The sequence below is a fragment of the Spinacia oleracea genome, chromosome 2, assembly GCF_020520425.1.
Source record: "Spinacia oleracea cultivar Varoflay chromosome 2, BTI_SOV_V1, whole genome shotgun sequence".
Taxonomy (NCBI): Eukaryota; Viridiplantae; Streptophyta; class Magnoliopsida; order Caryophyllales; family Amaranthaceae; genus Spinacia; species Spinacia oleracea.
In genome coordinates, this window is record NC_079488.1 from 102,615,305 (window position 1) to 102,631,883 (window position 16,579).

A 16,579-nucleotide genomic window follows, 5' to 3' on the forward strand; every position below is an offset into this window, starting at 1 on the left:
AACGTCAATCAACCTTTAATTATCTTGAATTCTTTTAGTTTTTACCACTAAAACCCCATCAGGCGAGGTGAGTGGCGTGTTCAAAACTGTTATTGGATTGATGGACCATTTTAGCCATTTTAAAAATAGGGGTAGTTGGTGAATTAAGTTTTAAATAGGTGTATGTGGTGCTATAAATTTAAGAACATGGGTATTTGGTAAAATTAAGTTTATGACTAGCATAACACTAACAGAGCGTCTAAAATTTGGGTGTTTTGGTAGATTTCTGAACAAACAGGGGTAGTTTATGTATTTTGAAAACTTGAAAGGTATTTGGTGTATTTCGAAAAAACCTCTAGGGGATTTTATGAAAAAACCGGTTATTGTAGTTTTATAAATTGCAATTAAAATGTAAGTAGAGATTTTAAAAAATATATATACTTATTTCGTTACTTAAATATCGCATCATGGTTGACCTTTACTCCTCTGACACGTTACTTTGAATCTTAATATCTCAAATAGCGTATAAGTAAAAATAATTAAAAAAATTTAATATTTAGAAAATATATACTGATATAAATCTAATGTGACCCTACATAACTATAATTTTCTTGTGTATGAATCACATAAAATGGTTAAAGTCATAGTGTGAATAGTGTAAAAAACAAAATGGTGTTATATTTATGGAACGAAAGAAGTATATATATTTTCTCCTCTAGTGGCATGTAACATGTGTGCATGCATCACAGTACTTGCATTGCTCCAACAAAAGATAAATCTCAACTCTTTTGAGAGGAAGACAATTTGGATCTGGCTGTCATTTTATTTAAAAGAAACAATAAAGTTACATCCATTTCTGCCGAGGAAAAACACTTGCTCAACAAGAACTAAACGAGCTACCCTATGTGCCACCGTATTCCTGGCTCTTTTCACATGAGAGATAAAGAAAGACTCTACCGGAGCTACTAACTCAGACAATATCCTTTTGCCAAAAAGAAAAAAAAAACAAACAAACTAACTCGACAATGTTCGAAAATCCATCTGAGCTCTCACACTACTTTGGGCATTCATTAACAAAAAATATCCAAAAATTAAATCACTAATGTTACAACCATCAATTTATGATACAAACACAGCACGGTGCACCCACAGAACCCTACTTCATCAATTCGCGGCTTTGGTCATCACTTGGAAATGAACAATCTGAGAAGTACTGCAGAAAAAAATCACCAGGCTGATAAATAGCATAAAATGAATGTCAAAAAACTAGTACTTCTCATGTTTATACTGATAAATAGCATAAATGAATGTCAAAAGCCACAAGAACCTGATGCACATAGGGAAAGAAAACATTTCAGTATGATATAACTACAAGTATATAATGAATTGTGACTCTTCGTATCCTAACCCAACCTCCCAATTTTCATGCTTATCAATGTCCTTCCTTCTTAGCTTATTCTCCAATATGTAAAGACTGATTACACTACTTTTAGTTTAACCGTTCAACTAAAATGCTAGCCATTTTCATTGACAATGGGAAGATTGAACAATAATAAGGAGGGTAGCATTGTAGTTGACCGGCATGATTAAGGTAACCAAATTCAAGGAAATATATTAAGGAGGGTAACCAAATTCAAGGAAATATATTCCACAAACGTCAGACATAGAGAACATCGATACTACACAGTAAGTAGTTCATATGTTGTAAGAGTGTTGGACTTTAATTCAAGAGCAATAAAGAACTTAACCCACCCACAACAACAAAGAGCATGAGTTTACTAATGAGCACTAAAGATCATACATTTTCCAAGTTTGACAACGGCAATAGAGAAGCTGGAATTATTACCTACCTCAACCATGCGAATAATAATAACTTGGGAGCTTAAGACACAGACTGCAATCTCTTAGATGCACCAGTTTCTGCCTTGTCTTGGAAGAAATCCTGAAGAGCATACATTTTCACAGGGCTAGACTTTAGGCTCTTTATTGCCTCTGCTGTCACTAGAGCACCAGCAACTGTTGTTACGATCGGAATCTTATAAGCTAGAGCCATCCTTCTCAGAGCCCGTCCGTCAATCTGATCAAGATCATCACCCGAGCTTGTAATCACCATCAAATTGATCTGCCCGTTGGCAACCATATCCCCTGCATGAGGTCTTCCTTCATGCATCTTTAACACTCGCTCAACAGGTATGCCTTCTAATTCCAGAATACGAGCTGTACCTGAGGTAGAGACAAGGTTGAATCCAAGGTCTAGAAAGGAACGGGCGATAGCTGGAAGGTGAGGTTTTGTCAAATCGTTCAAACTCAAGAACACGGTGCCAGAATGTGGTAGCTTCTGTCCAGCAGCAATTTGGGCCAAAGCAAAGGCGAGAGAGAAGTCATAGGCAATACCCATAACTTCACCGGTACTACGCATCTCTGGGCCCAACAACACATCACAACCGGCAAATTTATCAAATGGAAGGACTGCTTCCTTCACAGACATGTGTTTTGGAATAACCTCCTCGGTAAAATTGAGATCACCAAGAGACTTTCCAGACATGACCAAACAAGCATATTTAGCTAACGGGTGCCCAATTGCCTTGGACACAAATGGAACTGTACGTGATGCACGGGGGTTAGCCTCGAGCAAGAAAACGTCCCCTGATGTTGTGATGGCATATTGACAATTCATGAGGCCACAAACATTCAACCGCTTTGCCAATTTCATCGTCCAAGTCCTAATGGTCTCCAAGCATGAAGATGAAACGGTTTTGGTGGGGAGGAAACAAGCCGAGTCACCAGAATGAACCCCAGCTTGCTCGATGTGCTCCATTATCCCACCAATGACCACATTACCATATGAGTCAGCTAAACAATCAATATCAATCTCAACAGCATCAATGAGATATTTGTCAATCAGAACAGGTCGTTCTGGATCAACCTCAACAGCATTCTCGAGGTAAGTCATCAGTTTTTCGTCATTATATACTATTTCCATTGCTCTACCACCAAGGACGTATGAAGGCCTCACAACAACAGGGTATCCAATCTCAGCTGTAATTTTGAGAGCATCAGCTTCGCTCCTTGCAATGCCTCCCTTTGGCTGCTCAATCTTCAACTCATCCAGAATAGCATTGAACCTTTTTCTATCCTCTGCTGCATCAATGGAATCAGGTGATGTTCCCCAAATACGAACTGGGCCTGCCCCACTTGCACTCATAGGCTTATTCTCATCCAAATACTGTTGAATAGGCAGTGCGAGCTTCAAGGGGGTTTGACCACCAAACTGCACAATTATGCCATCAGGTCGTTCAAGGTCAATGATGTTGAGAACATCTTCAACTGTAAGAGGTTCAAAATAAAGTCGATCACTAGTGTCATAATCTGTGGATACAGTTTCGGGGTTTGAGTTCATCATGATGGTCTCATACCCGGCACTCTGCAAGGGAAACGAAAATCAATTAACCACTAAATCATTTAAAACAAAGATGTATTGCTATTATTTTCAGGAATTTGATAGAATAATGAAAGCAACAATATACATCCATTTCAAGAATTTAAGAACTGCCACATAATCATTGATGGAAGGCACAGATCACATGCTATACAGAATCATAAACCTTAAAGGTGCAGTTCTTTTTTCCCTTGCCTGTTAAGTAGCAAAATATCACTAAGCAGGTTATTGAATACTAAGAACTTTAGGTGTTTGACACAGTTACGAGCTGTAAGCATAAAGGACTATACAAGGTTTGGAGCTCAGAGCACAATTTGTTTTCAAAACCGCTCAAGCGTCCACCAAAGCTTATTAACAGATAATTTGCAATCTATAATGTCTCTGCAAACGCCACAAACAAACACTAAGTATACCAACAAAGATGCGACGAGCTATACTGATCGTAAGTTTGAGTTAAACTACAAACCTGAAGGGCGAATGAAGTATGGCAGCAGCAATAGTCAAACTCAATCCCTTGGCCAATACGATTTGGCCCACCACCTAGGATCAAAACCTTTTTCATTTGAGTAGTAGCTGATTCACACTCAAAATCATAAGACGAATACATGTAGGGAGTATTAGCCTCAAATTCTGCAGCACATGTATCAACACGCTTATAAGCTGGGGCTACACCAAATGACAATCTTGTAGAACGAACTTCTTTCTCTGTCGATTTAGTTGCAAAGGCAATCTGTTTGTCACTAAAACCTCTTTTCTTTATCTCATAGAAGTCGTCTTTTGTAAGTTCAGACAGTTTCCGAGATAAAAGGTATTGCTCCACATCAACTAGTTCTTTGAGTTGTGTGAGAAACCATTTATCTACAAAACTCAACTCATGAATTTCATCAACTGTCATGCCTTTCTTCATCACAGCATAGATAGCATGGATGCGATCAGGGTTTGGAACACGAAGGCTATATTTTAGCTGCTCCAAATCCCAATCCAACTCCTTTATCTTGCCACAACCCCACCCAGCATAGCCGAGTTCTAAAGATCTAACTGCCTTTTGAAAAGACTCCTGGAATGTGCGACCTAAAGCCATAGCCTCACCAACAGATTTCATCTGAGTGGTCAGAATTGGCTGAGAACCAGGAAATTTCTCAAATGCAAATCGTGGAATCTGCATAAACAAATAACATGAACAAATATGAGATTATAAACCCATTGGTACTAATATGATACTAATAATGACAGTAACAAAAAAAGATAAATTTATCTTAAAAGACGGAGCTTCACTGCATATTACATTTTTGTAATTACTCAACCATTAAAAATCAAATGAGAGGGAAACAGAGACTTAAAATTTGAACAGAATCAGTAAAATGATACTGACCTTTGTCACCACATAATCAATAGAAGGCTCAAAACTTGCAGGAGTTTTCCTAGTAATATCATTTGGAATCTGATCCAGAGAATACCCAACTGACAACTTGGCAGCCATCTTCGCAATTGGAAAACCAGTAGCTTTAGAAGCGAGGGCAGATGATCTCGACACCCTAGGATTCATCTCAATAACCATTACTTCCCCATCTGCAGGGTTTACCGCAAACTGAACATTTGAACCACCACATTCAACACCAATCTCCCTGATAATAGCAATAGAGTAATCCCTAAGCCGTTGGTACTCCTTATCAGTCAAGGTTTGAGCAGGAGCTACTGTAATCGAATCCCCTGTATGTACTCCCATAGGATCAATATTCTCAATTGAACAAATAATAACAACATTGTCAGCTAAATCCCTCATAACCTCCAATTCATACTCTTTCCACCCCAACAATGACTTCTCCACCAACACTTGTTTAGTGTAGCTAGCAGCCAAACCCGACTTACAAATCGCCTCAAACTCCTCCCTATTATATGCAATCCCCCCTCCGCTCCCTCCCAATGTAAATGCCGGCCTTATAATCAACGGGAACTCCCCAATTTCGGCAGCAATCTGGAAACACTCATCAACCGTATTCCCAATCCCAGAAGGCGGTGTCTTTACACCAATATTCTTCATAGCTTCCCTAAACAACTCCCTATCTTCAGCCTTCTTAATGGCATCAAGCTTCGCCCCAATTAACTCAACCCCATACTTATCCAACGCCCCACTTTCAGCCAATGCAACAGCCAAATTTAAAGCAGTTTGCCCTCCCATGGTAGGAAGCAATGCATCAGGCCTTTCTTTTTCCAGAATTTGTTCAACTAAATCAGGGGTTAATGGTGTTATATAAGTTCTATCAGCCAAATCAGGGTCAGTCATAATAGTAGCAGGGTTAGAATTTACCAGAACCACTTCATACCCTTCTTCCTTCAACGCTTTACAGGCTTGCGTACCGGAGTAATCGAACTCGCACGCTTGTCCAATCACAATTGGGCCTGCACCCAGAATCATAATCTTCTTCAAATCGGTTCTTTTCCCAGTTTTCTGCACATTCCTTTCTGGGGTTTTTGATGCAGCATTTTCACTTTTAATGGAGATTGTCGCCCGTGTTCTGACACTCAAGGGCCGTGCGATGGAGAGACGGCGGTACAAGTTTGATGAGGATGAAGAGAAGAAAGTGTTTTTTGAGTGGAAATTCGTGAAGTGGGAAGAGGTTGATTTGGGTAAGGAGGGATTTCTGGGTTTAGGGAGGAGGGATGGTGAAATCAATTTGTCAGAAATTTGATGAATGCAATAACCCATGTTGGGATTTGGGGTTAGTAGTTCGAGATTGAAGGACAAGATGTCTGCAAATTGGGGATGAACTGAAGAAGAGAGAGAGAAAGAGAAAATGGAGTGACAATGAGGAAGAACGAAGGAGGGAGGCTGGCTGTTGCGTGGAGGAAAGGCCGAAAGGGTTTTGAAAAGAAAGAGAGGGTTTTGCGTTAAAAATCAAAATGGTAAAAGAGAACAAAAAAAATTAGGGATTGCGGAGAATATTTTGCTTTTTCAAAATGGTATAGGGATTTTTTTGGTTTTTTTGTGTAGCGTCCATGCTAAAATCGCCCTATTTATTTATTCACAGTGAAAATATAAAATTATCCTTATAAAAACTTACCCTCTTCATTCATTTTTTTACCCTTTTCACCTCACCTCCCCCTCACGTCTCTCTCAACCCCCCTCCCCCTCCAGCCTGGTGGCTCTGTAGTGGCCGGAAAATAAAATTCTGGCGAACTATTTTTTTTCCTCTTTAACTTATTATGGTACTTTACTCGTAATCTCACCGGAAGAAGTTGTTGGCAACGTTACTTTGTTCAAAATTCATCAAAGAAGCTGGAGGGGAGCTCACGTAGTGGTTTTATTCGTAAAAGTGGTTCGCCGGAATTTCGTGAGCAAGCATCAATGGAGGAGGTAACAATGGAGTTTTATTTTTTATTTTTACCAATCATTTACCGCACACATAATTTGCATGGGAGACATGGGAGTGGCGCATGGAATTTACATGGCTCCCATGTACATGGCGCAAATTCTGTGCATGGAAAACATGGAGGTGGCGCACAGAATTTGAGCTGTGGACATGGGAGCCATGCAAATTTCGTGCGCCACTCCCATGTCCACCATGAAAATTCCGTGCGCCACTCCCATTACCACCATGCAAAGTCCGTGCGCGGGAAGTTTATTTGAAATTCAAATTTTTTTTAACGTAAAGTTTATTCGAATTTATATTATAATTTGTTAATTTAATTTTATTTATTTTAAAAATTATGTTAGTGATTTTAGAAATTATGTAGTGATTTAAGACCCTTATCAAATCAAAGGCATATCTTCATGGGAATTGGTTAACCCTGGGTTTAGAATTTATTTATTTTGGAATTTATTTAATTTAGAAATTATGTTAGAAGATGCCGTGGGCGGCGAGAATACGGGTGAACAAACCCGACCGGAGTTCGACAGAGGTGGTGTCGGCGCAACTGCTAGGGCTGCCAGAGGAGGAAGGGAGGGAGGGTGGGTAAGAGCAGGGAAGGAGGAAAGGGTAATGAAGGAGGGGGGCTGAATTTGATTTTAAAGGGCATAATCGTACTTTCACGCAATAAATTAGGGCGTTTTTAACGGAATAGGGCGTCGAATAAAAATCTCCTTTTTTTAAAAGGTACACGTTACGAAATTAGTTTTTAAAGAGTGTTCGCACCTGTAAGAGGAGTATAATAAATTTATTAGTGCTTATGCGATTGCACGGGATTTCTATAAAATTAGAAAACTAAAAAAAAAAGAATTAGATTATATAAAAATTACTGAGAGTGATGGATTTTATCCCGATTCTAGGTGATCCTGTGATCTATTCTCATCCCCGCCCTTGTGGCTCATTCGCACAAAAAAAAAATACTAAAAAAATACTACGGAGTATGCTTGTTGAGAATAATAATATTATAAATTTGGAGTAGTATGAAATATATAAATCAATTTACATACGTTTATGTTACTGATAATGAACATTGCCTTAGCTTAGTATTTCATTTCAATTTTGGTTTAGCTAGCTTGGAAAATACTTATCGGAATCATTACAGAGTACATAAATTGGTTTGTATCGTTAAATGGGTGCAATTGTTGTACGCGGTAGTTCGTTTGTTTTTTCTTTTAAAGAATTTTGTTGATATTATTATTATTGTTTGTTTTATTATTTTTATCATTATTAATGTTATTGTTATTGTTATTGTTATTGTTATGATTATTATTTATTATTATTGTTGGAAGTGAATATTAAAAGGGAAAATTGTATTTTTCTACTCCAATGCGTTTTTAGAAAACGTGAACGTCGAATAATGATACACTTAATTTATTGTATATCGGCGTAGTTTCTACTTAATTTTATTTTTTTATTGTAACTTTCAATATATTTTGGTTAACTTTTTACACTATAATTTTTTTTATGTCTATTTTAAAGCATTACAAATTTACTCCGTAGAATGTTTTGTTCAAGTTCAGTCTGCAAGTTCAATTTAGATTTTAAAGCCCAAGTGGTTGATGCAAGCGAGCAAACATGTCCGGATACAGAGGAAACAAAAACTTGTTCTCCCTAATAATCGTTTCCTAGGAATTTACAGTACGGAAGTGTTAAACCCTTCAGTTGACATCTAAAACCTCAGTTCGATTTGAACTCGGACCTCGTGGAAATGGTAACCGAAGCAGAGACAAAGCTTCAATTATTTCTCCAATGGCTTCAGGTAACTTCCCCATCTTCCTCAATTTCTGAACTTGTCAATATCATCATTTTGATTATAATCAATTCCAAATTCAATTAATTTAAAAGGTAAATGGAGTGGAGCTACGAGGTTGCAACATCAAATACTGCGATTCTAGTAAAGGGTTTGGTCTATTTTCCTCTATTAATGTTCCTGATGGTTAGTTTACATTCCTTATCCCGTAAAGTAGGTATAATTCCTTAATTTGATTGTTCCAATTAGATTGTTATGGGGTTTGGATTGAAATGTGATCAGGGGTTTTGCTGGTTGTGCCTCTTGATTTGGCTATAACCCCCATGAGAGTTTTGCAAGACCCTTTAGTGGGACCACCATGTAGAGCAATGCTGGAGGAAGGTGAAGTGGATGATAGGTTCTTGATCATATTGTTCCTGACTGTCGAACGTCTCCGTAGTAATTCGACATGGAAACCGTATGTTTAGGCCTTGATGATGTTTGTCATTGGTTATTTGGTTAGAATGGTTCCTTAGGTTGACTGTTTGGGTGCGTTGTTGTAGGTACCTTGATATGATTCCTAGCTCCTTTGGAAACCCACTTTGGTTCACTGAAGATGAGTTTCAGGAACTGAAAGGGACTACTGTTTATCGAGCCAGCACGTTGCAAGTAAGCAAATTTGGCAGTTACTTGAATACCTTAGTTCTTATGTATATCCTCGTTCACTATTCTGCAATAAGAAACTTCACAATCTGAATAGGTGAGTCAGCACTTGGTCTTTTGTTCGCTACAGCTTAGAAAAACCCCTCACTGCATTGAGTATTTTGTTGCTCTGATGGATTTGGGTAGTCTGACTTTGTAACTAATCACAAAATCATTGCCCTTATATTTATCAAGTGAGATCTACAGAATCTTCTGTTGGGGTCTTGAAAAAGATAGGGTACTCATAGGCATTATGTTTAGTACTACAATATACTTTGAGGACTTCAGTTTTCCTTAGGTTTGGGACTTCAGTTTCTAATGCTTTATTATTTCGTCTTTGACGTATAAAACTTAAGATTGCCTGTATGCAATTGCTTGTTCATCTTAGTATGTACTTCCTCCGTTTTTTTACTTGCACCATTTGGGTTAGGCATAAACATTAAGAAAATAAGTAAATATCAAGAATGCCCATGTGATAACAAACGTATTAGGTAGAAAATGGTAGGTTTTAATGGTAAATATAAAATAAATATAAGGGTAAAATGGATATTTGGTGTGTGACCACACCAAAAAGCATGTGAATGCACACCATATGGAAATGGTGCAACTAATATGCAACTTACAAAAAAGGAAAATGGTGCAAGTAAAAACGGAGGAAGTACTTCTTATTATTAGTTTTAGGATGCTTATGCTTCACCTTTTTGCATTTTAAATGGAGAACTGTGTTGCAGAAAAAGAGCTTGCAAGCTATCTTTGAGGAAAAGGTCAAGGATCTGGTAAAGAAACTTCTGATTATGAATGGAGACTCAGAAAGGTTGGTATGGCTGTTTATTATTCGGTACATGTTTGTGAGATACAAAAGATATGTTACTTATAGGCTTCTTAATTAATGAGAGTCAAAAGTCATAGCATTTTTGGTAGTAGAACAAAAAATTGATGCATTAACTCAGGCTTTATTTGGTTCAGCTTTGACTGAAAGTAACTTGTCTAAACTTATTTTTGCTGAAAAAACCTATTTGCGTTTTAAATTTTCTGATAAAACTTATTCTTGCTGCACTTATCTAAACTTATTTGAACTTCTTTTGGCTAAACTTATCGGAATTTTATTTTCCTGAACTTATCTATGAATTTATTTTTGATGAAGTAAGTCAACATAAGTTGAAACAAACACACCCTCAGCAAGCGTACCTTGCATATAACTATAGGTGCCGACGTGCCGTTATGTAGAATGAAATGATGAATTGGTGAATCATGTTGATTGAATGTTCCTAGGACTATTGGAACCTACAATAGAACTGTGAATGCATCCCGTTTTATTTTCCAAAAATATAGGCTGTAGTTCTTGCCTTAGTGATGTATTCTTGGTTTGAAATAATAATGGCTTTGGGGAGTCAAAGTTTATTATACATCTTTTATCGTGATAGATAAAATGAGGAACTGGCAAGTTGTGCTCTGTTACATAAAAAATAATTGGCACTGTACCACTGTCTCTGTTCCTGTTCCAGTGTCTCCTATAATCAGGACATTTTGTAACACAGATTAGTAAACAATATTCTGTTATCTTCGGAACAATGTGTTTGCAGAGATTGTTATGGTCTTTACTCTCTTTAGTCATACGCACAAAGCCAGGACTAGAACCAAGGATTTAGTGCAACTTTCTAAGCCCCGGGTTTTCAGACAAGATACTTTATGATAGTTTTTCCTATTAACATTTGCTATTTTGGACCACCATACTGGCAGCTGGATTCTTGTTTTCAACTTGATGGCTATCCACTTAATGTCTGGTAGGACTGGATGGGAATTTTTATAACAGGTGTTTGGGCTTCATGCCTTGTAATAATTATTTGTGTTCGTCATAGTAGTGTCTAGAAAGCTGTGTTACCTTAGAAGTGGCTATTCTCATCTGGTCTTTTCTGTCTTCTTTCCAGAGAGGTGGCTTTTGAAGACTTTCTATGGTAAGCAACTATACTTCTCCCCTTATCAAAGTTGTACTCTCCCCGTCAAATTTTCTTCACACTTTGCCCATTTTTTAATAAAATTTACTAATATCCAAAATTATGTAGGATCTGGTTAGGTTTGTTTCAGTGTGTAGTTTTGAAACGTTTACTTTTATTAGAAATTAATCAGTAGTGTACATAATAATGGTCAAAGATCGGTTTTGTAGACCATGAAGAGAAAGTGCAAAGATAATTTAGGGATGGAGGGAGTATTCTCTTAGGGCTGACTTCAGCTAGCTAGGTTAATCATTTATTTTTCCTGATATTCCATGTTTAGTATTTCACCGTTTTGAATGTTCTGCGCTGGATAGGTAGTTCACATTGCATATGTATCACACATGCAGGGCTAATTCTGTCTTCTGGACTCGTGCTCTGAACATTCCTCTTCCACGAACTTATGTATTTCCTGAAGGTGAAGAAGGGACCACTTAATTTGGCTGTGATTCCAAAAGATTCATGTAATCACACCTCACGCTGGGAGGCGTTAACTATCGGGCTGGAGGATTGGGGAAGCTTTTCATCATAATGATAGTGTACCTCTTACTTTCAGTTCTAAAGAATATGCCAACTGCCAAGCACCGACTTATCCAAAAAACATTAAAAAAATCTGCAATTTAATGGGTTGCTTCAATTTTTCAGTTGATCTGTCACTTAATAGGGAAATATAAGCATAAGTTAAAGTGCTATATGATTGATTCTCTCAGGATCCGAGATTCCTGCAGTTGATAGCATTTCCAATGGGGTAAATATTACCTCTATGGAAGGAGAGACCCTATGGGTTGAAGGACTTGTTCCAGGAATCGACTTCTGCAACCATGGTAGTTGTTCTCAATCCTCTTTCTTCCACATTCTTTCTCTAATCTTCTTGTACTGATTTTGCTTCTTCAACTACACTGGGACATTTCCTCAACTATTATGTTTTTTTTGTTTATGTCAACAGACGGTAGTGAGTGATCTTGTTTAGTTACTGCTTTGTCTTAATTATTGTGTCACTAAGCCATTAATGCAGATTGCTGGATGTTGGATTACCCTAGTTCATCTATCCAACCATCCAATTTAGGCAATAACTCAACAATAACAGTTTATGGACTCCTTTGTGCATTTTCCTTGTGATTCTTTTCTGCCCTGTGAGTCTGTGACCCTGTCTTATGTGATGGAATTTCTTGCTCGGATAAATCTGCAGACTGCAGGACCCAACTTGTCTGGTAATGTGTTACTGATACTTGGCCTAATGACTAATACTTCCTGTTGATGTTCATGCCTGAAATAGTCAAATATCCACCCACTCTTTTTGTATAAGAATGGAGAACACTTTTATGACTTGTGTCTTTTGTCTACTTAATTTAGGAATTAGGAATTTAGGCTGTTAAGTGGAGGGAGTGGACAGAAACTACAGGAAATGTTGGGCTGCTTGTTTACTGAGTGGAAGGAGCAATAATGGTTTTATTTCTTGTAACTGATGGTTTAATAGGTGTCAGAGGGGCAATCTGACTGAGAGGAGTCTGAAACAACTGTGCACGTTTAATCTAATGATTTAGTGGTTAATGGTTTAGAAATGGATTTATTACTGGATAGTTCAGAATTTTGATGGGGTTTGATTGCATTTACAGCTGACTTGATGATTTTATCATTCAGCTATAAAAGCTGCAACAACATGGGAAGTTGATAGCACTGGATCCACCTCCGGAGTTCCCCTCTCAATGTATCTTCTGTCTGGTAGACTTCTTTCCCCTGTAGTAGTTTGATGTTAATATTAATCATTAATTATGATCTACAAAATATTAAAACTCAATGTTACATATTCTACTCTCCTCTGTCTCTCCCAAGTGAATCACTGTGACTATATTCCTTGATTATGTATGCTTTTTTCACACTTCGCACTTCATCTGATGTTCTCTCACTTTCTTTTTCACATGCAAAGTAAATCAAGGTCCTTCTAATATTCAGAAAGAGATAACTATCAGCTATGGCAACAAAGGGAATGAGGTATTTCTTTCAATCTAAGTAATCTCTTATCAATTTTGCCCCAGATAGTTGTCCCAGTCTTGCGCATTGAGGGGAGCATACTTTAGTATGCCTTTTTTTCAGCAATGACATTGATTAGTTTTTCGACATGAAATAACGCAGGAGCTGCTTTATCTATATGGATTTGTTATTGAAGATAATCCAGATGATTTTCTGATGGTAACTTACTTTTCTGACTTACTGTCTTCTTATGTCGCTGATGTTATTTTTTCCCTGTTATCTTATAATTACTCTGTGCATAAATTAATTGATTCACTTCTTGCTTTACTGAACCCATTTTGTACTCAAGTCTAAACTTTATTGTAAACTTTTCCTGCTAGATGTTAGGCTTAGTTACTCCTGTAAGCTGATCATGATTTTGGCATAGTGATTAAGCTGAATGCATTTACAGGTGCATTATCCAACAGAGGCTCTTCAAAGTGTTTCATTTTCAGACTCCAAAACACAACTCCTCCAAGCACAGGTCTGATATTTGTGTCTTCTTCTTTATGTTGCCTCTTGTTTATTTTATTTAAGGATGTATCATGTATGACATTTGATATTTCTTCTTGCATTGATACATGTTCGCTGATGTCTCTATGCCATAACTAATAAGGCTTTGATCACACAGAAATCTGAATTACGGTGTCTGCTACCTAAAAGCTTGCTGGATCGCGGTTTTTTCCCGAACTCATCCTCAGAAAGCAAGAACGTTCAAGAATGTGCCAAGGACAAGGGCCCCAATTATAGTTGGAGTGGCCAGCGGAAAACCCCTTCATATGTGAATAAACTTGTTTTCCCTGAGGATTTTTTGACTTCCTTGCGGACTGTTTCCATGCAGGAGAAAGAACTTTTCAATGTTCAATCATTGCTTGAAGAGGTGTGGTGGTGCAACTACTTTTCTTGTGCATTTTACTTTGTATCACTATTTCACTAGCATAAAACAATCTAGTTGTCCTGCATACCTGTTGTTTATTCATATTTCGCAACAATATTGATTCAATTTTGAGTATAACCAGTAAACATCTTGTTTTCTGTATAGCTTGTTGGAACTGAAGGGGAGAGGGAGCCGTCAGACGCTGAAGTTCGAGCAGCTGTATGGGAAGCTTGCGGTGATTCTGGAGCTTTGCAACTTCTTGTTGATCTTCTGAATACAAAGTAAGTTCCCATGATTTCCATGGTCCTTTTAGTCCAGAATGCTATTATGGGAGTTATTTGTAGTTTAAAAATGAATTGGTCAAAACAAACTCCCCCCTTTCCCTTGGTTGCTAATATCCATGAAAATATACTCTTCCGAGTCTTCCCTACATCTAGGCTCCGTTTGATTGGGTGTAAAACATTTTCAGTGTAAAATGATTTTCATGGAAAACAATTTGCAATGAAAAACACAATTTGAAATTAGTTTTCCGTTGTTTGGTTCCATGGAAGAAAAATGATGAAACGAAAGGAAAATGAAAGGGAAAGTAAGCAGGTAGTGAGAGGAGTGTACAAGAACGGTAAGGAAAAGGAAGGAAAAACAGTTTCCCCTTCATTTTGATGGGAAAATGGTTTTACACTTCTTTGTAAATCAACCAATGTAAAATTGAAAATGGAGGAAAACTTTTTTCTGGGAAAATGTTTTACCCCCTACCAAACGGAGCCCTAATCCTTGGCGTTGTAATAAGTAATAACCTGCTTGTCCTTGTAAGTTTGTGATCTATTGTATAGGCCTTATGTTCTCTCAGATAATCATTCGAATCCTGAGGCAGAGCTGTATAGTTGTATTCATGAACTGAGAAAACCTAAAATGTATATTCTAATGTGTTTTCTGGAAATCTTAGGTTGATTGATCTTGAAGAGGGTTCGGGTACAGAAGAGTCTGACTCCAAACTACTTGATAAAACTTGTATCAGAGATAGCCCTGCTTTTTCCATAAGGTAAAACTCTTCTTTACTACTCATAAAAATGTTCACGATACTAAAGAAGAAATATACAGTATAAACCAAGAGAACACAGCAAAAGCATTACTATGAAAAACTAGTCTCGGTTTTTGTATTTCAGTAGCAATATTAGGTTTCTAAAGACCTTATTATATCTCAAGTTATTCTTTACCAAGTTTAGCAATTTCAATTCCGTTAGATTCATCTAGAAAAATTCCTACTGCACCCTTCCATATTCCAAGTCGATAACAGATCTGATGGTGGATCAAAACAGAAATAAGAGATTGTGTGCGAGCAATGAAAAACCGGGATGGAGACCAAAGTGGAGATGGGTATAAGAACCATGAAGAGCTGGTTTTTAAGACCTGATTAAATAGGATTGATATTTTGTTTTTCAGTTCACGATGCATCAGTTACCATAAACAATCCCATCTGAATAAAGAAGCATACGTTGATACTCATACATTTCCTTCACAAAAATCCACAGAACAATACACTAAATTTAGTTAAGGATATTTGCCTTATGCCGTTTATGCGAAACATTCCAATAAGTTTAGCCATTACAGTCAGAAACAATTTCCACTTCTCCCTTTCTCATTCCCGAAGGGGGGTTCATTATTTTCCCTGGACTGAGGAAAGAAGTCTTCTGATTCTTAATTTGGTATCGTATGCTTCATTCCTCCATGGAAACGAAGTATATTGTGTAGAAGTCTGTTAATGTTGTTTTTAATAGTTCATTTTGCTGGTTATGGATTTTTTTCTTTTTGAATCTTGTAACCTATGTAGCCCTCTTTTCTTATCTGCTACTTTTGTCATTTGCAGTTTGAGCAACGCAGAGTCTAGCACGGTTGAGGTGATGAGCAAAAACAGGTGGGCGAGTATAGTCTATCGTCGAGGACAAAAGCAACTAACCCGTATGTTCCTACGTGAAGCCGAACATGCCTTGCAACTATGCTTGAAGGAAGAGTGCTAGAACTTCCCTAAGACCCTATCCTATACAACATCAAACAGCATAAATCTTTGCACCCCATTTTACCCTGTAAGTTTTACGTCTTATGTTATTCATTTTCGGGGTATATGTTAGTCAAGAAGCTATAGTCAAGATCAATGGCTGCATATTTATCTTGAATCCTGGAGCCGGAGGAGCTCAAATCTGCAGAGCTTCATATGTTTATTTTAGGTTTTGCCTTTGGATTATAGTTTGTTTTTATCTTGGAAAATTAAGCATTCATGCAACATAGTCGGGCTGAGTCCTTATTCAAATGTTCTTGCACATATAAGGTGTATAATAAATTTATTATACACTAGTATAACATTTATTCATTTTTTTCTTATAACTATTACCTAATTTTTTGTAACTTTAATATGTTTTAATTAACTTTTATATTATAAAAATAAATTGA

The 16,579-nt window shown here is 37.3% G+C and overlaps 2 protein-coding genes across 4 annotated transcripts; one reads left to right on the forward strand and one right to left on the reverse strand.

The window, feature by feature from the left end:
- Positions 1-765: 765 nt before the first annotated feature.
- On the reverse strand, positions 766-6,309 carry LOC110776358 (carbamoyl-phosphate synthase large chain, chloroplastic). Of its 3 annotated transcripts, none has more exons than XM_021980914.1 (4): positions 4,791-6,309; positions 3,885-4,577; positions 1,830-3,403; positions 766-1,192 (listed from the first exon to the last, which is right to left on the reverse strand). In XM_021980914.1, exons 1-3 carry the CDS (start codon positions 6,123-6,125, stop codon positions 1,862-1,864), a joined length of 3,570 nt encoding a protein of 1,189 aa, XP_021836606.1. In that variant the 5' UTR covers positions 6,126-6,309; the 3' UTR covers positions 766-1,192; positions 1,830-1,861. The 3 variants fall into 3 exon arrangements, with proteins under 3 accessions (XP_021836606.1, XP_021836608.1, XP_021836607.1); XM_021980916.1 differs by having other exon boundaries at positions 766-1,213; XM_021980915.1 differs by having other exon boundaries at positions 1,826-3,403.
- A 2,032-nt stretch (positions 6,310-8,341) lies between these two features.
- LOC110776362 (uncharacterized) lies at positions 8,342-16,513 on the forward strand. The gene is made up of 16 exons (XM_021980921.2): positions 8,342-8,584; positions 8,671-8,761; positions 8,858-9,032; positions 9,118-9,223; positions 9,988-10,070; positions 11,185-11,211; positions 11,598-11,665; positions 11,958-12,071; positions 12,889-12,969; positions 13,175-13,239; positions 13,381-13,437; positions 13,670-13,741; positions 13,889-14,137; positions 14,300-14,415; positions 15,078-15,173; positions 15,999-16,513. The coding sequence occupies exons 1-16, from the start codon at positions 8,534-8,536 to the stop codon at positions 16,147-16,149; spliced, it is 1,602 nt and encodes a 533-aa protein (XP_021836613.1). The 5' UTR covers positions 8,342-8,533; the 3' UTR covers positions 16,150-16,513.
- Positions 16,514-16,579: the final 66 nt, after the last annotated feature.